We start from the raw sequence: 24,572 nt of genomic DNA on the forward strand, positions 1-24,572 counted from the left end.
ACATTTTGTGTTTTGTTGGCAATTGCTATATTAAACCTCCAAACTTTTGGACAAGATTAAAAAAATATTTCTTTTAAATATTGAAATTTATTTAATAAGCAATAAAAATACAGCAATGGGATTCAAATAATTTAAAAACAGGTTAACTTAAAGAAACTTTCAGGATATGTAAGGAAAATAAACAAAATATTTTATAATTTTGGAGTTAAAGAAATATTTAGTCTAAAAATATAACCAACATTTAAATAGTTTTAAAATTCATAATTCTAAAATTGCAAATTCATTACATATTTTTATTTTAAGAACTGGTATGATCATCCCCCCTGAATCTTATCACTGTATATAATACATATAAAGGAAAAAGACAAATCCTAGTATCTTTATTCGGAAATATTAAGAAGGGAGCACATTAAAATGTTTTAATACTTGAAAATATAAAAACTTTATTAGTTGCAAAAATTTTTGAAGGTGTTAAAAATCGACATGTATTAAGGACTCATAAATAGGCGCCAAATCTGAATGCTTTCTAGATATGAGCGAGGAAAACAAGAGAGAGATTTAATATAGAAATAAAATTGTAAACAAAATAAAGATAAATAAATTTTTAAAAAATAGATAAAATGCACTGAAGCTTTTTATTAAGGGAGGATAATAAAATGTTTTTATACTTGAAAATATAAAAACTTTATTAGTTTCAAAAAAATTTTGAAGGTGTTAAAAATTGACATGTTTCAAGGACTCATAAATAGGTGCCAAATCTGAATGCTTTCTAGATATGAGCGAGGAAAACAAGAGAGAGATTTAAAATAGAAATAAAATTGCCAACAAAATAAAGATAAATAAATTTTTAAAAAATAGATAAAATGCAATGAAGCTTTTATATTATCAAGCATATCTTTCTGCTCTAGTTTCTTGGGATTATTAATTTAAAATGAATTTATTCTCTTTATATAAAAAAAGAAATAATAAAAATATGCTAGCACATAAAAAATAAACTAAAATCCAATTATTAAACTTAGTTTTTAATGAATGCATAAAGTTATCAGACAAATCATAGAGCAAAAGCACTTAATTAAATTTAAAGTCTTCTTTTATACCAAATAAAACCAGAAAGATTAAGATCAAAATTCAAATTCAAGTAAAACACAAGAAAGTTTAAATTTAGTAAAAACTATACTTAGTCATGACACCAGCAGCTAAGCCATATGGAGAGGCATTTGCTCTTCTAACTGCTTCTTCTTCACTTTCAAAAGATAGTACGGAGACCACAGGTCCAAATATTTCCTCCTTCACTGCAGTCATTTCGTCCTTACAACCAGTGAGGACACATGGTGAAATATAAAATCCTTTCAGGTGTGCTTCTTTTGGAGTGATTCTTTCTCCACCACAAGCTACTATCGCTCCCTAAGGACAACAATAAAGTAAACATTTTCCTTTAACCTTGAGTTTAGACAGTTCATTAAAGTACAAGCAATATCTGTATTATTGTTTTTTTCCTTTTTTTACAAAAAAGAAGAAAAAATAAAAGAAAGAAAAAAAGAGCAAAGTTTTAATGTGAGCCATGGTGGCTCAGGGGATAGAGAGTTCGCCATCCAATGAGATGAACCGGGTTCGAATCAGAGCATTGGCTGGCTGGCACGACGTCTGCACCTGGCTTGCACCGACCACAGTGCCGATGTAAAATATCCTCAGTGGTAGACATATCATGGGTCAGAGTCCCCTTGCCGTCAGGGTAACCATGGGAGGTTTTGCTCACCATGTAGAGTAAATGCAAGTTGGCTCCATAGAAAAGTCCTCCAAGAAAGACCAATTTCTCCCACTACTTTATCCAGGAATTCCCTTGTCTTCTGGATTGGGTTCAAAATTATAAGGCAACGGAGTTGAACATTAGTAGTAGTAAATTCAAAAATTGAGTTGGCTATTCCAACGCAAGTAATAAAAAAAAGTTTCAATATAGTTATTTTAAATCTAAACAAAATAAAAATAAGAGTGTGAATTATTAGTATAGTATAACCTAAGCTTTAAAAAGTAAACAATATTAAAAATTCCTTTATTGCAAAAAAAAAAGCCTCAACTGGAACAATTTTAAAACAATATAGTCATTGAACTGTTAAAAACTAATATAAATTAGTTAACGCAAGAACAATAGTGAGTTTTCAGGGAATATGCAGCTAGTTTTTCAGCAAAATAACTTAATTTTTACGGGCAGATTTAAAAAAATACATCTGCATTTGGTAATGTAAGATACTTTAATTAAAAAAAAAAAGACTACATAAATTATGCTTGATGGAAATTAAAACATTTCAATTTAGAATTAATATTCAAAATAAGCAAATATTTTTAAATTTGCTCAAGAATGCAACTTTTCTTTTAAATGCTAAAAAAACTATATTCTATTTTTGTTTCATTACATTTTTTCAATTATGTACAACATATCTAAAATGAAAATGTGAGATATAACATTTTAAATAAAACGATAATTATTAATTTTTCGAAGGAAACATGCATACTCTGTACCTCATTCTTAGCTGACTGAATGTAGTTTAATATTTTAATTCCATGATTTTCGTTGATAACAGCTCCAACTTTTGTGCTTTTATCATAAGGATTTCCAACTTTCAGTTCTTGAGTGGCAGACACTAATTCTTTAGTGAATTCATCCAGAATTGATTTATGAACAAAAACCCTTGTGCAGTTTGAACAAACCTAAACATAAAAAATTAAAAAATATTAGTACAGAAAATATCATTCATTTAATTTTGATAAAGACATTTACCTATCAATGAACTTTAATATCAATGGACTTTTAAATATCAATAAAACGGATGTTTAAAAATCAAAATTAATTTTTTCAAGAAATAAATATATGACTGATTAACATGAAGTGAAACAGAAATTAATTAAATAATAATGATTAAATTAACATTCTTAATTTGAACTTCTTTAAATTTTATTAATTATTAATTGATGAGTCTTTTATTTGAATGAAAATTTGCAAAATTGCGTTTTATTTTGTATTACGTACAAAGTAAAATTTAACCATTACTATAAATTTGCTCTAATTAATATTGATCTAAGATAATCATAAATTTTGGCAATACTTATTATAAACCCATTTTTAGAAAAGAAACTCTCAGAAATAAATGCACTTTATAAAGCTTAAAATAATCAATGCACTTTGAATTCAAAATTTTTTTTTTAATATGAAAAGAACAAAAATTATTATAATAATGGAATAACAATGTTTTTAATAGGAAAATGGAAAATCTCGAATGACTTTCTTAACAATAAAAGATAAATTTCAGCAAACATTCTTACTCATTTTATATTGCATAGATTAAAAAAAAAAAAAACATATTTTGAAACAAAAATATGTTCCTCTTTTTTTTCAAGGGTTTGATATAAACTTATTGTCGTTCCTAACCGGATTAACTGTGTTTGTGAGAGGCATCTTGTCTATTGATTGATAACGTTTAAAAACAGGCAAAACAAAACATTTATTTTAAATAAAAAACAACAAAAAACAAAACAAAACACAGCGTTCCAAAGATATTTCAAAAAGCCAATTCAACGATATTTCCAGTTCTCTCTTTTTTCTCTTGCCATACTCAGAGTAACCTACATATTCTGAATACTTTTGGTGGCGCAAACTAATTGGAGTTAGTGTTTGCCGCAACATTCTCCCCACTTGAGTTTTATGTAGGAGAAAACTCAACACAATAAATTACAAAAAAAATACTAAAATTATGGCAGACATACAATTGTTATGTTATAAAATTTAAGGAATTTTAAAAGATACAAATCTGTATTTAACGTCCAAAAATGTTCATAGTTATTTAATGTTCACTGGCATCTTCAGTTACCTCTAAGGGATATAGTCTTTGAATAGGTCTTAGTAAAGTCCCTTTGTCCGTTTTCAATTTGACTAGTCTTACTCGTCCATCTCTTCCAGGGAACAGCTCAATAACTTTTCCTAACGGCCAGAAAATCCGTTTTCTGTCTTCTCTGCCAATCAGGACGATGTCTCCAATATTTATTTGGTCAAGTCTCTTGGAAACAGATGAACGCAAGAAACCTAAATATTCGATCCTGAATCTTTCTTTTAGTCTTTCTCTCAATCTTTGAACATATCTGTATCTCTTGTCTAAATTAGTTTTGTCAATTTTGTCTAAGTCGGCTACGTCGTTAGTAGGGAGGTCTTGAAGGAATGAAGATGGTGTTAAAGCTCTCAAATCTGGTTCTTCAGACACATAAGTCAAAGGTCTATTGTTCATGATCGACTCACATTCACAAACAAGAGTTGAGAGTTCTTCATGAGTCAGAGATGACCTTCCCAAGTTTTTTCTTAAGAGGTCTTTGAGAATTCCGATTAATCTTTCCCAGAATCCTCCCCACCATGGGGCGGATGGTGGATTGAATTTCCATTGGATTTGGGAAACTTCAAATTCTTTCATGATTTTGTTCCAATCAAGGCGCTTTAAGGAGGCGTTGAGGCCAGTGAAATTGGTACCATTGTCTGAGTATAGTGTAGCTACTCTACCTCTTCTAGCAATAAAACGCCGTAATGCTTGAACAAAAGCGTTTGTGCTAAGAGAAGGTATCAGCTCTAAGTGAACAGTTCTATATACAGCACAGGAGAAAAGGACGATCCAAACCTTCTCATTAGTCTTGGTCATCAAAGGTCCGGCCAGATCGACACCGGACACTTCGAATACAGCCGATAATCTAGTTCGATCAGGAGGCAGAGGTGGAAATGGTACTTCAAGATTTTTAACCTTTTGTCTCTTGCAGGTGACACATCCTCTAATAACGGAGCGAACAGTTCTTCTACCTTTTATAATCCAAAATCTCTCTCTCAGGATTGTTAGAAGAATGGACGTTCCTGCATGTTTATTCAACAGGTGTTCTTGTTCAATAAGTCGGGTGACAACAAGATGCTTTGACGGAAGAATCAAAGGCGCAATGAATTCAGGGGTTTCATCTTCATTCAAAAGTCTAGACTTTAATCGAAGTATCTCCTCATGATCTGAAAACACTTGAAAGTTTTTCAAAGATTTTTTACCTTCTTCGTCATTGAAGCACTCTTTTTGTACGGACCGCAGAAGAGTCTTTTGTGCATTTCTTATTTCTTCTTGCGTTAAATCAACATTCTTTCTTAAATCTTTAGCTTTTGGTTGGAAGCGTAACAACCATGCTACAACTCTGATTATCTTAGAAAACTTCGAAATTCTGGATGCTAAAGTAGTTGCAATGGATTCCGAGTCTACATTGATAGCCGAAACAACAGTCTTTCGTTTTTCCTTTTCAACTTCCTCTTCATTAACATTAGCTACTGTCATCGGCCAATCATCCTTAGAATTCTTCAGCCAGGCAAGCCCTAGCCACCACTTGGACTTCAGAAGTTGTTTAGCTCCACATCCTCTCGAGAGAAGATCGGCCGGGTTCTGGCTTCCTGGTACATGATACCAATTCTCAGGTGATGTCAGTCTATTTATTTCAGATATTCGATTGTTCACGAACACTGACCACTGTTCTTTCCTCTTAATCCAAGTTAACACAGTCGACGAATCTGTCCAAAAGTAGGTGTCAATGTTTCCTTTTTCGAGTTTTAAAGCAGAGTCCATAGAATTGAACAGTCTAGCTCCAATAGTTGCTCCCATCAATTCAAGACGAGGGATCGTTATTTTTTTCAGTGGAGTTATTCTTGACTTAGCTTGGAGTAGCTGGACATTTACAGAGCCATCAGGGGATTCACTTCTTAGGAATATACAAGCTGAATAAGCTGTTTTGCTTGCATCAACAAATGTATGGAAGCTGAGTTTAGATAAGGCAGTAACTCCCAACCATCTTGGGATCTTAATATCATTTAAGTAATGTAAGTCTTTGAACCATGAATTGAATTTTTTCTTTATTTCTTCATTAACTTCCGAATCCCAATGATCTTTAATTGACAATTCTTCTTGTGGAACTTTCTCAATCACTTCTTCTTCTATCCATTCATCAAAAACTTGCTGGTATTTCTTTTCATATCCCGTTTTTTCTAACTTCTTGTTAGTAGATTTTAATCTTTTAAGAGACAACCCATAATTATTCGGTAATAAAGCATGATCCTTTTTCCATGGTAAGCTTACTTCGTATCTTCCATCTGAATTTTGATAAACTGTGTCTCGAAAATGAATCATAACTGCCCTCTGTGTATCTTCTCTAGTGTTTTGTTCCACAGGGTCTCTAATACCAAGTAATTCTAAATCCCATAAAAATGAAACAGGTAATTCTTGAGAAAGCATATTTACAACCGTCATATTTAAATTATCATGGTTTTCAAACTGAGGAACCTTCCCTATTAATGTCCATCCTAATTTAGTGTCGATGGCGACTAATCCAGATTTTAATTGTTCTTGTTTACCCGTAAATAGTTTACCAACAACATCAGCCCCTAAAAGAACTTCAATAGGTCCTGAATTCCCACAATCAGTTATAAATATCCTTTTTTGTCTCAATTCTCGAATCCACGGCCCTTGTCTAATGCTAGAAACATTATTACAAATTATTTCCTGATCCAATGCATCTAAATTGCAACTATATTTACCATCAAGGCTATCGAGATATATTTTATAACATTTGTGCCGTTGAATTTCTGTTTTCTTACCCCCAAATAATGAGGTCGAAAATTCTTCTTCCCTTTCAAAATCAAAACCTAACTCTTCTGCAGTAGATTTCATAATATAAGACTTTTGAGAACCCGTATCTAAAATAATTCTAGCTTTACGCTGCGCTTTATTTCCCTTAATAATTACTACAAGAGTCTGTAAAAATACTTCTTTAGTTGCATGCACGCGCGAATGTAAGGTGCCAGTCTCTTTTTCTTTGCTTTCATTATTATCTTGTTTTCTTTCATCCGATCGATTACATTCTAAGTCAGGACACATAAATTTTAAATGTTTTCTTGTGCAAATTGAACATTTAATGTTTGATTTACAAGAAAAAGCCAGGTGCCCTTTCAATAAACAAATTTTACATAAACCCTTCCTTCTAATAACAGACTGTTTTTCTTCTAAAGGCATATAAAACGCTTTCTTGCAAAAACGAGTCTCGTGGTTTTTAAAACAAAATAAACAAAGGATATCATCGTTTGAATTATGACTAATTAATTCAGCCGCAGACGATTTCCGATCTCTCAAATTCAGATTCGCCGGTGGTGTCAAGTTCCTTCGTTCGAAGGGGGGATGAAATATTTCAGTTCTACTCAATTTTATTTTTTCTTCCGCTTGTACTTCGTTTTTCAAAAAATAAATTATCGCATCAAGACTGGATAGTTTTTGTTCGCTTTCTAAATTTTTTCTTTGGCGTTCAAATGAGCGTAACACATTTAATGGTAATGAACTTTCAACAAGTGGATACAAAATTACACCACACATCTCAGATGTAACTCCTAGTGAGTTTAATGCTCTCAATTGAGTTGACAGTTTATTGTATAAACAACTTAAAGAATCATTCTTATTCTTATTCGCATTATTTAATACGAGTTTCAGGAGTTCTCTAACATAAAAATCTATCAATAGATCTTTTCGGCCATACCTTTCGGTTAAACTTTCAACAGCTAAAGGATAATTTTCATCTGTTACAGGAAAAGATTCCACAATTTCCCTAGCTTCCGATTTCAGCTTCGTCGACTGAATTAAATAATGAAATTTATCAGCTTTCGTTAAATTAACATTTTCATGAATATTTTTAAATTGGTTCCAAAACGTTAACCAATCTTTCAAGTCTCCGCCGAATTTATATAATTCAACTTCGGGGAGCCGTTGACATAAAGCTTTCGGAGATTTAGTGTTCGGTAATTCGCCGTTATTTTCGGAAGTAACAATTTCGTTTTCACACGAGTTCTTTTTCAAATTATCTAAGGAACGTTTAGCTTTTAATTGAATTCTCAAAGCTTTTTCTCTGTATTCTTCAACGGAATTATATTCAGTTTCGAATTCTTTTTCATCTTGCAAACTATCTAAATAACTATTATGAGTTATTTCCAAAATGTCTACCTTTTGTTTAAATAAACAAAGATCCGTTTCAATTTCGTCATACGTCACACTATCGCCAATTAATAAATTTTCTAGTTTCTTGTAGGCCTTAGTAAATGAAGCTCTTTGAGCGGTTTTATTTCTTTTTATTATTTCCATTTTTACTATCTTAATATCAAATTCTTAGCTTCTAAAACTATCAATTCTAAGCACATATAAATTACCGTTATGGTATCAAATATTCAAATAAAAAATATATATATATATTTCAAATCTTCAAAAGTATTCAAATTGTCAAATATTTAATCTTCAAAATGGAAATTAATAAATCTTCGCCTACCTTTCTTACCAATCCTTAAGACAAGGCCGCCCACCCGGGGGCGCCAGAAATGTCGTTCCTAACCGGATTGACTGTGTTTGTGAGAGGCATCTTGTCTATTGATTGATAACGTTTAAAAACAGGCAAAACAAAACATTTATTTTAAATAAAAAACAACAAAAAACAAAACAAAACACAGCGTTCCAAAGATATTTCAAAAAGCCAATTCAACGATATTTCCAGTTCTCTCTTTTTTCTCTTGCCATACTCAGAGTAACCTACATATTCTGAATACTTTTGGTGGCGCAAACTAATTGGAGTTAGTGTTTGCCGCAACACTTATATAAAGGTCAATGACAAACCATGCTCACGCAATAAACATTGAAAGGTTAAAATTACTTCTAATAGTTATTATTTTTGCAACACACTATATTTGTGAACAGATCAAGACTTAATTTCAAAACTTCAACAATTCAATTATATGTTTTTACTGACCTCATTTCACCTTAAATCAAATTGTAAAAGTAAAATAATAATTTAAAATTGAACTAACAGCTCAAATGTTTAGGTATCTTCCACTGATTAAAAAAAAAAAGAACATATAAAACAAATAACTTACTTAAATATTTAATCTAAAGACATATGAACACTAACCTCACCTTGGGTAAAAAAATTTCCCAACAAAGTCGATTTCACAGCATTTTTAATGTTACAATCAGGGAAGACTAAAAGAGCCGATTTTCCTCCAAGCTCCATTGTCACTCTCTTCATGGTTTCTGCACATGACTTCACTATTTTTTGACCAGTCACAACACTTCCAGTAAATGTCAATTTAGCAATATCGGGATGATTACAGATTAATTCACCAGTTTCATAACCACCCTGTAGTATAAAAAAAAAATTAATAACAAAGTTTTCTTCACTAATTAGCGTAGAATTTTTTTTAGAATAAATGCAAAACAGTTAATTTTCAAAAACTTAATTTTTTTTAGCTTTAAAGGAGGTAAGCAGAACATACAGCTTATGAATGGTCAATGCAGTTCTTATATTGACCATTCAAGATATTTCTGATGCTAGTTAGGTAGTGTTTTACACTTAATTTTTAACTTTCAACCAAATTTTAATTTAAAAAAAACTTCAATTAATATAAAACATTTAATAGCTGTTTTTCAAGCTAATTTTAAAAAACTTTAAATAAAATACAGAAATTATAATTTAAATAGTGAAAAAGGTAGAGGTAATAATTCCACAAATCTTTTTGAGACAGAATTTTGATTAAGAAAATATTTTAAAGCAAAACATGTTTAAAATAAATGTAGCACAGATTTTATTTAAAAATTAAAGATGTAAGCAACTTACATTAAAAAAAAAGGAAAGAAAACTCTATACAGAGGAAGTAAGAAACCTAACATAATTTAACTTTATTAAAGAACATAAAATGTCTGAAAACTAAAATTTTTTTTTAAAAAATTCAAAAATCTAAAACTTTTGTCTTGTAACTTTTTAGATAAATTTATACTGTTCTTATGAAACTGAAGAAAATAAAGTTACTATTATTAAGTGATAAAAAAAGAAAATTTGTTCCAGCTTTCGAAAACCTAAGTTTTTTTTCAGCAATAATTTTTTAAAAAAAGTTGAGCATCGAATGGAGTACCAAGAGGGTGGCAACATGTTGCAGACCAACTACACAAAAACTTTAAATCCTGGCAGTAGATTAATGACATTATTTTTATTTGGTAAGTACTTAGCTTGCACTAAATTTTTTCTGATGAATAAAGGAATATTTAATAGGAAGAAATATTTAAAAAAAATTATTCTTGCATACATTAATCTAAAAATGAATTTGAAATATGAATTAAAATGTTTATGAGTATTAACAAAAAATAAATTTTTCATGAGTATTGACAAAAAAATTATTTATGCATGCATTTAGATAAAAATATGGCTTGAAATTTTTAAGAGTATATATATATATATGGTTCCACAGCATTTCCGACTAATTTTATAAGGTTTTTACATCCTATATAGTTAACATTAAACACTTGTTTTCAAAAGCATCTAAACATAAAGTTAGTTATTCTCATATCTCTGACAATACTGTGAGCCCCTAACTTTAAAGATTTGTCGAAATAATTCCTAAAACCTATTCTTACACAAAATATTTTTCAAAACAATCAAACACAAAACATCAATGAGAAAAAAAAAATTACAAAAGGGCATTTTAAAAATTATTGAAATATAAAACCCATATAAATTGACACCACCCTTCACCCTTTTTTATAGCTTATTTTGATCTTTTATTATAATTTTGCAAGACTAAATAAATTTATGATTAATTAATAAATTACTGGTTATGGTTGGATCAGAATATAATAAACTGCATAAGGCAGCCAACTGGCTGAAGTGCTTATAGAAAAAGAAATTAATTTTCCTAAATTCATATTTATTTAAAAGAACAACTATTACCTGCAGGATACTAATGGCTCCAACTGGCAAGCCAACTTCGGTTAAAATTTCAGCTAAAATGACAGACGTGATTGGTGTTAACTCAGATGGCTTGTATACAAATGTATTTCCACAAGCTAAAGCAGGAGCTGCTTTCCATGTCATAACTTGGAATGGATAATTCCATGCACCAATTCCTGCCACAACTCCCAGTGGCTCTCTTTGCACCATTGCAAAATTGTTATTGTTCAACTGGTGATGTGAACCTAAAAAGTAATTTTAACAGTTTAAAATATATCAGTATTTTTACATGAACTTTGAAACAAATAATTTAAAGCAAATTTTATAAATTACCACTAATAGTAGAAGCTATTCCACCAAAATAATCCAGTGTATCAGCACATCCAGATATATCAATCTTTGCTTCCCATAGTGGTTTTCCTGTATCTTCAACTTCATATTTTGCAATTTCATCTAATTTTTCCTGGAATTAAAACTAATAAATTAAACACACAGAAAACAAAAAACATTATATATAAGCAAGAGAATAATAAAATTAACTATACATTACAGAGTTCTACAACCTGTGGTTGGGTTGACTGGTTAATGTGAGGCCCTTTGTTATCCAACAAACTATTTATTGACAAAAATTACATAACTGAGATTTCATATACTACGTTGAAATTTTTAAAATGTTTTTAAAACTAACTTTAATAAACTTTAAAAAAGCACTGATTCTACAGGTCTAAAATATCAAAATGTAGGGCAACTAATTTTAGGTGTCAAATTTAAATAAACGAAATAATTTTTTCATTTTAGTAATACCTTTTTTAAAACTTCCTTTTATCAATGCATATTTTTCTTTAATCAAAGCATAAAATTGCTGTTTAAATATTAATAATGTAAATAACTTATATACATGTAAAAAAAAAAAGATTTTTTTTTTTTTTACAGAAAAGGTATAACATCAGCTAGTTGAAATTTCTGATTCTGAAAAAGTTTAGATTACATAAATTTGGCAATTTAGTGAAAAGGTTTGCGCACACGACAAGTATAGAATAATTAGAACATATATAATTTATACCTAGATAATTAATTCGTTATAAAACATGGTAAAGAATTAATTAGTAAAAGCTAATTCAGACTAAAACAAAGGTCAGCATTATTAAAGTTACTAAGATTATTAATTTTTTAAAAGAAAAGTCTAGATTTAGACTAAATTTGACAATTGGCGAAAAGACTAATTTTGAAAATTGAGAGAAAAGGTTTGCACACGTGGCAAGTACAGAATAATTAATACATACATAATTTAATCATAAGATAACTTTAGAAGGCACTTGGTTAATGGTAAATTTAAAATGCAAAAGAAATATTTATATTTAATAAAGATATGAATCCCTTGTGGCAGAATTTTTTTATCTCCGACAAAACTCTCTAGCACTGATATCATTCTAAAATATACTTTTAATAACAATAAAGGTATATGACACAAATTTAAAATAACAAAAGTGCAGTGCTTACAAAAAAAAAAAAAAAACTATATTTTTTTAAAAAATTAAGCATGTAATAATTTTTTATTCTATTATTATGGGCAATATTCTTGCATTTTGTTGGGGAGAGTAGAGAACACACAAATTATTTCCTTCTTCGCATTTTGTAAATAATCATCATTTTAAAAAAAAATTAAATATCTTGAAATCCGTAGTAATAATAGTCGAAAAGAAGATTGGCAACGAAATCACGTGAATCAGACTCCTCGAATGTGTGTTTTGTTTCGAGATTAGGTTGTTGTGATAAATAATATCATATAAAAAATATCGGATTTAAAAACTGTGGAGAAATCAATATCAATAACTGCCAACAATTCGATAAAATTATTGCCTTAAAAAGTAAATACTCAAACGACGATTTGAATTTTTCCATATTCATTGAAACATATCGGGATATTTAAAATCCATGTGAAAATCAATATCAGTAACTGCCGAAAATACAATTGAAACATTACATCAATTTACGATACTATTGGCGGAAATTGAGAGCATCAAAAAGTGATTATCTAAATGCATGATTCAAATATTACGTGTAAATTGCTCCAGAAAAGAAAAGTAAATTTTTTTTTGCTTTTCAAAAGAAAAGTCTTTTTGTAAGAACTCTAACATCTTCTGCTACAGGGTACGTATCCATTCTCAAAGATATTCTCCAAGGAGATATCAAGACGCCACTTCATGCTAAGAGCTCGTTCTTCGTCTAATACATTCAAGCAACAAAAACCTCTATATGAATGAATGAAGAGGAAAAAAGTTCTGTTGCTCTAACTTTTGCACCTGCATTGTTAATGGTCTCTGTTTATTAGTTTGTTGATTGAGGGGAGCGGTTATCCATGCGATTTAGTGATAAGGTAACAAAACCTTTCTGCTAACCGATCTCAACTTGAAGCTGACGTTGATAAAAATTAAAGTGCCGTAAAACTAGTGTAACAATAAAAATGAATAAAATACACTCATGAATATAACAATTATTAAATCCCTGGCTATATTACAACTTAATTATTATTAACAGTTGACTCAGAGTTCATTCTAGGCAGAAAAAAGAGCAGGGTGCAAAAGTTTAAAAAAAGGGCATTATTATTCTAAAAAGGCAATAATTTCTTTCTATGGGTCTTACACGCTCTATTAAAAAACATTGTCAATTTTTTTTTTTTTACTTTACTAAAAGTAGCAAAGCCATCATATTAATTACTAATTTTTATTAATAAATAAACATACATATATCAAGTTAATAAGCTAATCAGCTTAGTAATTTATTTAAAATGCAATGCATATATTAATAAAATAATAAATGTATGTTAAGTGTCTGCAGTTATAATTTAATAATTAAAATGATTAATAATAATTATGATTTGATGATAGTGTAGTAACTGCAAACTTTCAAAGACAAGTGCAACAAGGGGGTGTGATGGCTATTTTTCCTTTCTCATATAAATCTATGTATTGACAGCAATGACAAACTAAATAAAAAGAGTTGAAAATAACTAAAGTTAAAGAAATCCATTGAAGAGTTTGGGGAAAAAATAAAGAAGGGTGGAGGAAAGAAAGGGCAAAAAGGGTATGGAGTCTATTACATCAGGGCACTAATTTACTTCAGGGGCAACAGGGTGGATTCTTTTGACTAAAAGCACAGCAGGGTGCTGCGGCCTGTTTACCCTGCCTAGAATGAGCTCTGAGTTGACTGTATTACTCAACATATAACAGGAGCAACTGACAAAAAACAGAAAATTAAAAAAAAAAAAAAGGTACATATTTTAACACAATCAAAAGAAAATCCATAGTTTCATTGTGATAGAAGTTAAATTGTAAGAAAAGGTTGAATTACTCTTATTTTTCTAGCAGCAGCAGATAAAACAAGGCCTCTTTCTCGAGGAGAAGTTTTAGACCATTTGCTGAAAGCACTTTTTGCACTTTTTACTGCATTATTTACATCTTCTTCACCAGTACACAATATATCAAACATCAGACTACCTAGAAGAAAAAAAACGAAAAATTTAAATGTTTTTAAAATGTTGCTTAAATTTAAAGTAATTAATTAATTAAAAATAATAGTAATTAATTAATTAAAAGTAAATTTGTGCATTTAATAAACAACTAAAATGGGTGGGGTATCTGAACTGTTTTGTTTTCAAAGTAAATATTTGCCTCATATTGAGGATATCTCAGAAGTAATCAGGAAAGAGGTTTAACCGGTTCTATTACTTAATGAGCTCAGTTTTGTACATGTCTGAGGAAGGGAAAAACCTCATCACAAGTTTTGGAACCAGTTTTTGTTTATATTCAAAGAAAATATTAGGAAAGATAGGAAAAGATTATGATTAGATTTACATTTTGGATGTAAGCTTTTTTAACAGTTAACTTAGCAACATTATAAAATAAAAAGTTGAATAGTTGTCCATTCCAATGACAGGGTAAATAATTCAAATATATGATGTAAAAATAAATAAATAACAGAGACGCCAACTTGCTCCGGACAGCAAATATATATATTTTAAAGTGGTAGTTTATCAATTGTGATTCTTGGTTTAATAAATTAAATTTTTCCCTACCACTATTTCTAAATAACTCGTAGGCTTATATAACTCACCACTTTATATTTGTAAAATTTACTTAGCAGTTATTTATCATTTTATTTAAATTATTTTGACGTGTCCGGAGCAGTTGGCATCTCTGAAATAATGCCTAGAAGCTCATACCTTTCATTAAACTATTGAAACCATAGTCTCCCGAGATTGGCAAGAATTTTTTAATGTACCTGTGAAAAACATTGAACTTTCAGGCCTATTATATTAAGTTTAATTTCTGAAAATTAAAACTATTCTTATTATATTTATTACTAAACAATAGTCTAGGTCATTTTTTTAAAGGTTTTTCAATTTTGTCTAGTTTCTGTATAATTTCTCCCAGCTGTCTGGAAAAAATAAGTTTCTTCAGGACAAAATGCTAATCCTGCTTTGATCTTTGTCACTTTAGGTACATTATTTTCTCTTAGCAATCTCAACACAAAAGTGAACTTGTTAGAAGATAATCTAAAACAATCAGCAATAATTATGGAGTAATATATTTTAGCATATGCTTAAAAAAAAAGAAGAAAAAAAAAAGGTATAATTCAGTATCATGGTTTTCAAAGTTGCCAAGACTTGGCGATTATTTTGGTGTTGATCATAATAAAGAAATATTTCCAAAAGAAATAAGTACCAGATGCCGGATTAATTTTTGGAATGCTACGGATGACAGCACGAGGTGAGATTCGTCGACCATTCAAATAGTTGAGAGGGGTCTCGATTAAGAGCTTAGAATCCATTGAAGAATGCCTTTGAAAAATGCTTCTTAGATTTCGTACAGCAAAACATAGGCTACTGTTCATCCTGCAAAAATAATAGTTATGATCTTATATTACATATCTACAGGTAGATACATGTAACAAAGTATTCATGAATATTATTTTTTCTTTAAACAATGAAAATTAAATAAATGACATAGCTGAATTGACTTGAACTGGCTAAATGGAAAAAAAAAAAAAAAATGATGAAAGATGATATACTTTTCTTCAGATTTTGAAAACTTTATCCATAGTCTTTAACAGCTTAACTGATTAAGAAGGATTACTAGAAAAGTGAATTTTACTAGATAAATAGTAAATGGATTAAGATCCCAACAGCAACATTCATTGTTTCATTTTTTAAAATAACATTTTGTTACCAAACAAGGTATATTAACAATTTGGAAATAATTTAAAGTTAGTATGAAAAGCGTAAAAGCAAGTGACAGAAAAAGCAAAAAGGTAATTTATTTTTATCAAAAACTATAACATTCGAACCTTTATGTAGATCATTCAATTATTAAAAGAGATTTCTAAACGAAAACTATTTAATAAGAGTATATTTAAATACAACAGGTTAAGAAATATGCTCTAAATACATTGATTACTTCGATAACACTAAAATAATTTCACTGAAATCATTCCCTAAAAATTCGTTGAATAATTTCACTAACTATATTTAAAAACAGCTGATTAAAAATTACGCTCTCAGTTTCATGCTACTTTGATCAAACTAGAACAATTTAGTCTTTTAGTATTAAGAATGAACAAATCTTAATTACTTCATATAAAATTAAAATAGATTTCTATCGTCAGCGCATAAAAATTTTAAAAAGATACACGGGTATAGAATTAAAATCTAAGAAACTATTCTATTATTTAAAATATTAAAGATTTCAAAGAATGTTCTTTACAAGTAAAGTCAAAGAAATGCTATGTTGATATTTAAAATTATTCGTGAAAAGCTATAATCTACTTATTACCCATTATCATAATCTTATCTTCTCTTAAGATTCACTGATACTCAAATTCTTGTGAGATATCAGCATGCTTGTTTATTTACTCGTTATTTATTAGTTTATTTTGTTTACAGTGAGGACTTAAAGTTGAAGTGATTATATAAATACTAAATATTTTAAAATTTCATGCTAGAGTTTCTCCTGGATTTTCATTTCAATATTTTATTTCAATATTTAAAAGGTAATATAATAAATGTCAGAAAAATTTTCAAAGTATAAAAATCTTTATATTTTAACAACTAAAGGGTAGCATTTAAACATCTCGGCTTTTTACATTGCTTGAATTGGGTGTTGAAAAAAAATCCGAAAGAAACTAAATGCTCAACTTTTAAGTTTGATTAGTTCGCCTGGATTTAATACTTTTTTTAACACATTATGAACGATATATAGTTTCAACGCTGTGACGTTATTATTCTAGTACTTATATGTTAAAATATCTATTTACGTTTGTTTATGTTTTGATTTGATCGTGAGCGGAATTTGAGCGAAGTGAAATTGTTATATTAATATAATAATTGTTGAAGTAAATCTTTTGCTTTTATAAAATGGTAAAGTTATTTTGCTATTTTATCTGTGCATATAACTTTCTTTATCTTTACGGAATTAGAGCAATATTCACACGCTTGTTGAAGGAATTATGCTGTCTTTTTTAAAGACTTTTAAGCGTTTATGGGTTTATTTATCAATAAAATTTTGACTTTCGTTAATGTTTTTACCAAAACCGTTTACACAATAAATATTTAATTATGAGTATCTTTTTAAATTGTATGCTAATTTAGAAACACTAAACGTGGTTTTGTGAATGACTTCTTGAATGCGCATATTGGACATGAATTCTTATGTTAAAATTTATTATTCTAAAATAACTGTTACTTGAAAAATTATTCTTTAGTAGCCTGAGAATCTGTTGAAAAGTTATTAGTTTAGATAAAACTAACTAAATATGTGAAACTTCACTTCGCCTATTATTTACTCTATTTTCATTCACTACTATTTTATGTTCTTTACTACTATTAAAAATAGTAGCAATTTTAAAGATGTGATTGATGTATAATTATCTTAATTATAAATATTGTAATTTTTTTTTTACCATTTTTATATGTATGAGGTTTCATATTAGTGTAAATGAATTTTTTTTTTTTTTCAAACAAGATTCAAATTATTTCTTTTCTTTTTGTACTCTATTTCCATTCACTATCTTAACAATGTTAAATATTTAATTTAGGGAACATTAACTTGAATTCAACTAGTCCATTTATTTCAAATTAATTTTGAAAAGACATTTTCAACTGTATGAGGCTTCATAATCAGCTAGATCTTTTACTGTTTCATCATCATTTGTGTTAAAGGTCAGATTGATTGAATTATCAACTCTAGCATAAATATTTCAATTTAATTTTGTAAGGAAAATGAGCATTTCCAAAGCTTTAAAACCAATTTAATCTTTTTTTTTTTATTACTATATTTTCATTCATCATCTTATTTCTAAGTAATAATAATAAAGATCATATTGAGAAGTTATTAGAATTCAATTGTTGCTTATTTACCAAGTTTTTTTTTAAAAAAATGACAAATTTTGAGTATATTAAGTACACTTCCCTTTTTTTACTGTACTTTATTGAAAATAACTGCAGTATTGAAGACTAGAAAAATAAGGAATGGGAAAAATACTACTTTACAGGCAAATTCTTTGGTTAAGTTAAACATGGACTTCAGTGCCAGGATATAAATATTAAAAATCAGATTTAAGGGATAATCAAAATTCAAATTGAGTATGCATATTTTAATTATATTTTAAAAAAAAGTTTAATATTTTCAAATATATAAGGTTCCCATGGCAGAATCGCAGCGACACGGCGGCATTGTTGCAGAACGTTTAATAGTACTTGCAGAAAGATTTTTCTTTTGAAAAGTAAAAAATTAAAGTTTTTTTTTCTGCAGAAATTTATGTGTAAAATTTGAATCATGCACATAGATAATTACTTTTTGGTATGATTAATTTACCCCGATAATATCGTAAATCAACGTAATGTTTTGATTGTATTTTCGGCAGTTTCATAATATTGATTTTCATGTGGTTTTTAAATATCCCGATATATTTTAAACAATATGGAAAATTCGAATCGTGCATTTGAGTATTTACTTTTTAAGTTAATGATTCCATCAATTTTTTGGCAGTTATTGTTATTGATTTCTTCATAGCTTAATATTTTTTGTATGATATTATTTATTACAACAACCTAATCTCGACGCGAAATACGGATTTGAGTAGCTATTTTTTGAGATGTCGCGTGATTTCGTCATCAATCTTTTTTCGGCAATTACTGCTCCGGATTTCAAGATTTTTGAATCATTTTTTATTGTGATGATAATTTACAAAATGAGATGAGGGAAATAATTAGTGCCCCCCCCAACAAAATGCGTGAATATCTTTCATAATATTAGAATGAAAAATTACTACATGTTCAATTAAAAAAATTTTTTTTTTTGTTAACACAGCGTGTTTGTTATTTTAAATTAGTAACATATATGCTTGTTATTATTAAAAGTATCTTGCAGAAAGATATTAGTGTTAGAGAGTTTTGTGGCAGATAGCTCGAAGAAGCTCTGCCACATGGCATAAGGTTTAATGACCAGTTTAATCTCCTTATATATGCTATTTTTTATTTATTGATGTACTTGTTAATATTTTGCATTTTCTCAGCATTTAAATTTTTTAAATTTGTTTTTCTTTGTTGTAACTTTTATATAAATTTTTTCTTTCTTATAGTTGTTTTACTCATTTTTCAAGTCTCTTGTGGGGAAAGATGTGGTAGTAGAGCTAAAAAATGACTTAAGGTAAGATAATATATTAGGCAAGATAATATATATATATTTTAATCACTGTTTCAGAATTACTAAGGTAACTATGTGAAAATTTCTATATCGGTACATCAACGACGTCAAAATGGTTTCTAAGTTTTGATGCCTGCTTGGTTGTCGTGTCCACGGACAGTCTATTAGATAGTACTGTAGGTGATCCATACAGCCTCAGCTATTTGCCAGTAGTTGTCGACATAGAGGTCCTCTTCTGGACAATCACTAATCTGCTGTATTGCAGCCATTATAGCTGGTCAGGAGAAAACATGATCAAGTTCCAGTTTAATGTTGAAGCAGTTTTTGCAGTTAGTGTATGCTCTGGCTCCACCCTCTTGAATTCTTACCCCCCTAAAGTGCCAAGTAGAATTTAGCACTTTAGTCTGATGTTGTTGAGTTTTCAGATCTAATGTTTCAATAAAATACTTATATTTTTTGATTTTGAAACTGAATTCGGGTCACAAAACACGGTAAAATGAAGAAATTCCTCATTTAATTGTCTCTCTCCTTCGGCTAAGACGTCAGCAGCCTCATTGCCATCTGTACCAACATGTGCTGCAAAACCATTAGATGTTGTTGGTTGATTTGGTCCAAAGCATCATGTATATTATGTGTAATTCTTGAAAGAACCTGTTTGGATTGCCTTTAAGGCAGCCCTAGAGTCACTGAAGATTATTATTCCACCAGCCTTCGCTGTATCCTCAAGGTTGTTATATATGTTTATAAAAAGAAGAAATGATTAATTAAAAGTCCTTTTACTCTTTCATGGAATTCTAAGATTCTGTAGAACATCATTTAATTATAATTTTCATCAGCATGGAAATCACATTGTTTACAGCTTTTATGAAACAAAATAATCAGCCTGATGGATATTAAATCTAAAAATTTATGTTCTGATCACTGAAAGTTACCTAATATGTTAAGCTTTTTAATTAATATTGCAATCAAAAACATTGCACTTAAATATTCTATATTTTAACCTTGTTTCAGGCTCTTAATTTATGTGTCAGTAATTTGTGGTAAAATTGTTCTTTGCATTTCTTTTTAGTATTTGTGGAACTCTGCATTCTGTTGATCAGTATTTGAATATTAAGTTAACTGAAATTAGTGTGACAGATCCTGAAAAATATCCTCATATGGTAATAATTTATTATATTTTTTTAAGAGTTATGACGATCTCTGAAATATGTGACTGTTACTGATAAAAAAAAAAAAAAATCTTAAATATGCTGTAATTTTGAATTGTATTTCAATTGTAAGCTATTTTTTGAAAAATAATCAAATATTGTCATCATTCATTGAGCCTTGATTTAACAAGAACCTGCATTTAATGAAGAAATTGGAATTCATATAATGTTAAGTTGTTGTAATTGGTCTAATGTAAATGTTTTCTCTCAACTGATTTTTCAATTTCAGAATCGTTTCCTTTTTTCCACGTGTGATTTATTTCTGTTGGTCTATAATTTTTCTTATTATTCTGCATTCAAAAGCTCTTAACATACTTTGATCTTAGTCTTAAGAGACTTATGTCTTAGATACATCAGTAACTATTGGTTTTATAGAAACAATATGTACTGCATCTTACATTTTTTTTTTTTTTTTTTAACAAACAAATATAACTTTATTGAGAACAAAAACACATAACATTTTCTTTATATGAGTTTACTTTTTAATCTTTCATGGGTCCCAATACAAAAGTCCTATCTCTCCCAAATATTTCAAGTGATGATGAAATAACAGTTAGTGAGATTTCAATTAGTATGGTTTTGCCACTACTTAAAAACTTTACTGCACAATTATCATATCTTATGTATGTATGCCAAATAGTTTAATTGAATAAAGTGGTAGCCAAAATCATAAGAAATAAAATTTATTAAATAAAAAATAAAATAGTCCACTTTTCATATTCAAGCAAAATTTCCATAAAATTAGAGTACTTAGTATGCAGGATATTTTATGACTGGCTTATAATGCTTTGTTTCCATTTTGTGTCTGTTTTTACAGTCAATCCTATATTTCATATTTATAAATTTTTTTTACCTAGATAAGTAAAAGTGTTTGTAACTTTGTTTTTATTATTCATAGCTTGTCTTCTTTCTTCAGATTTTGAGATGCTGATCTTAGTTTTTCCTTTCATTCTATTGAATTGAAAGATTTGTATGATATTAGTGAAAAAGCTTACTCTAGAATGCTAGTAATCTTTTTGTTTTTTAACAGAATATATTAATTTTTCATTCTTTTTATTATTTTTCAATCTATTTTTCATTTTGTTTTAATTATGCTGTATTTTAATTTTTTTATTAAATAATTTGGTTTAACTTCTCATATCTGAAACTTAAAGTTTTTAAATCAGAGAAAGAATTGTCAACAATACAAGTTTCAGATAATTTCTTACTGTGTTGGATTATGCTTAGCTTTAAATTCTGCATTACATCTCTTTTTCATAGTGTTTGAAATGTTTATAAATAAGATTTATCAGATGTTTAAATAGTTACATTCAAATAAAATTAATTGTTAAACATTTTAAAGAAAGATTTTACATTTTCTGCCTTTTCCTAAGTCTTGGGTCCTCATAAAGTTATATATTCATAGGAATATATTTTTAACTTTTATATTACTGTTTTTTTTACATATAACACAATACTTACCAAATAAAACAAATGCAATTACATCAATATTGATTTAATTTTATTGTCTGTTTAAGAATTTTTATTTGTTAAATTGTGTTCTCTCGTTTGTTTGTTTTATAAAATCTAATTGTGAATAATATTTATTTTTTCATAAAAAAATAAAATAAAACTTTAAAAATCTAATTTGATTTTGTTCTCGTGTTTAAAATATATATTGATCAATAGATTTTATGTAATATCTTTAGTTTTTGGAAAGTATAACACTAGAAATGTGATGTTTTGACATTTTCATTAATTAAATCATATTTCCCCCCCAATTTGTATAGTTTTGTGTATATTTCCATATATAAGACTAATAATTTACTTTTTTTTTTTAACATTGTGGGTACGAAAAATTGCTTTGAAAAATACAATGTTTATATATTTGTTAAAATAGGAAAATATATTTATTTATTTGCTGTTTTCAATAATTAAGCTGTGTACTTGAATCACATAGGCTGATGCAACCCATGAATTAATTTTAATTCTTTCCAATTGATGTAAATTGTTATTGGTGATTTATATGTAAATGTTATTGGTGATTTATATAGTTTTGCATATACTGAAACATACATATAAAAGACTAACTATCTTCAATTAACATGTTGACTGTGATAATTTGATTTGAAAATTTAATTCATGTATTTATTTGAAATTCCCTTATTTTTTCAGCTCTCAGTAAAGAATTGTTTTATTAGAGGATCTGTGGTGAGGTATGTCCAACTTCCAGCCGATGAAGTTGACACACAACTGCTTCAAGATGCTGCAAGGAAAGAAGCTGCTCAAAGCAAACAATGATATAGCATTATAATTAAGTCTCATCTTTTTTCCTCATTCTCTTTTGTGTATAAAATCATCATTTTGTAAGTTACAAAATAAACAAATTTTGTTATTATTAGTATTTTTCCCGTTATCTCATTGCAAAGTCTTATTGCTGTTTCTTCTTTGCTTTTGCATTGTTAAGTTAGAAACATTGGTAAGACAATAAAACTTTCATCTCTAAATTAAAAACATTGCTAAATTAAAATTTGCATTGTGCTAAATTGCATTATTAAATTAGAAACATTGGTTAAACAGAACTCCCTTCCTTACTTCTCAACAAAAATAAGTACATATGAAAGTTGCAACTACCTCTTTCAGAGCGCGTAGCGTTTTTAAGTAAGTACTTAAAGGTGCTTATTTTGGATTTACAATTTTTAAAAGCCTTTAAAGGTGCTTTTTTTATTCAGGGTTTGTAAAAAGTGCTTAATTTTCTATTTTTAAAAAAAGAGATTTTTTTCTTTGCCTTGTTGATTGTCATCATAAATTACAAAAAAAGCATGATTTTCACTATTTTCTCTGCAATATTCATCAAAAATTAGTTATTTTATTATGATTATGTAAAGTGTTTGCATTTTGTTCATTAACTGTTTATAAATAAGGAACTGTAAGTGATAGAAAAAAAAATTATTTTTATTATTACACATATCCTATTTATAATTTTTTTTTTGGAAAGTGCTTATTTTTTGTTGAAAAATCTAGCTACACACCTTGTCTTTGTATTTTTGCTGCTTTGACTTATGTAGTAATACTCAAATTTTAGGAATAAACTCAAATAAACGATGAAACTTTGTATAAAACAAAACTTATGGTTTTGTTCATTTAATAAAAATTTGAATGGAATATTCTTTAGGAATCTTTTGTAGTTCTGTGGTTAAAATTCTTAAGCTCTGATACTCCTTGATTAATTTTTTTTCAAGCATCCCCCCCCCACTAATTTTAAGTGTATATTTTTATCACTTTTTTTTGTTACTTTTTTTTATTAAAGAAAAATTTTAAATATTGTGATTTTAATATTCCACATATTATAGCTCATGAAATATTTATTGCAATTAAATGTCAAAAATATTGAAGAAAAGTTTTTTTTTAATCTTTATTTTGTTAACTTTAAAAACATATTTGATGTGTAAGCGGTGGATTAATTTCTGAGAAAAATTTTTTTAATGTTTTTTTGAAATTTATAAAATTAAAAACAGGATTTTTTTTTTGCTTTAGTGATAGAACCTAAAAAAATATTTCAAAATGCAGTGTGAAAGCAACTAATAAATAGATATTACTTGTGATTACAACTTTACATAGGGATAACAATTTTAATTTTCTATATTATTTAGTTCTTTGAAACTGATTCTCGTTTGCCGAAGATGTTTATTTAAACCCATCTTTAATGTATCTAGTAACTTTTAACAAAGCAGATTTAACTTTTAACAAAGTAAACTTTTTTAGCAGATTTTTTCAATATTGTGTTCACACTAGGCCAGGGGTGGCGAACCTTCATGCACCAACGTGCCATTTTTTCAAAAAACTGTTTAATGAGGTCATTGACTTCGTGATTACTGGG

General features: G+C 28.4%; 2 protein-coding genes across 4 annotated transcripts in view; one reads left to right on the top strand and one right to left on the bottom strand.

Moving 5' to 3' along the window:
• LOC107456012 (4-trimethylaminobutyraldehyde dehydrogenase A) overlaps positions 1-16,762 on the bottom strand; it is a 20,325-nt gene extending 3,563 nt beyond the window's left edge. Inside the window, exons 1-8 of one of the 3 annotated variants that reach the window (XM_043051182.3) lie at positions 16,635-16,762; positions 15,528-15,697; positions 14,155-14,300; positions 11,137-11,266; positions 10,804-11,048; positions 8,992-9,219; positions 2,518-2,706; positions 1,178-1,404 (exon numbers count right to left, since the gene is read on the bottom strand). In XM_043051182.3, coding sequence (XP_042907116.2) covers positions 1,178-1,404; positions 2,518-2,706; positions 8,992-9,219; positions 10,804-11,048; positions 11,137-11,266; positions 14,155-14,300; positions 15,528-15,696 — 1,334 coding nt within the window. In that variant the 5' untranslated portion in view covers position 15,697; positions 16,635-16,762. Of the gene's footprint in view, positions 1-1,177; positions 1,405-2,517; positions 2,707-8,991; positions 9,220-10,803; positions 11,049-11,136; positions 11,267-14,154; positions 14,301-15,527; positions 15,698-16,433 lie in introns of all 3 variants that reach the window. The other 2 variants (XM_043051183.3, XM_043051181.3) reach the window with 2 other exon arrangements.
• Positions 16,763-16,952: 190 nt separating this feature from the next.
• Positions 16,953-23,096, top strand: LOC107456014 (U6 snRNA-associated Sm-like protein LSm2). Its single transcript, XM_043051184.3, has 4 exons — positions 16,953-17,218; positions 19,441-19,508; positions 20,575-20,665; positions 22,868-23,096. The coding sequence occupies exons 1-4, from the start codon at positions 17,216-17,218 to the stop codon at positions 22,991-22,993; spliced, it is 288 nt and encodes a 95-aa protein (XP_042907118.1). The 5' UTR covers positions 16,953-17,215; the 3' UTR covers positions 22,994-23,096.
• Positions 23,097-24,572: the final 1,476 nt, after the last annotated feature.

Source organism: Parasteatoda tepidariorum, chromosome 10 (genome assembly GCF_982258835.1).
Source record: "Parasteatoda tepidariorum strain Cologne lab strain chromosome 10, Ptep-v5.0, whole genome shotgun sequence".
NCBI classification, from domain to species: Eukaryota; Metazoa; Arthropoda; class Arachnida; order Araneae; family Theridiidae; genus Parasteatoda; species Parasteatoda tepidariorum.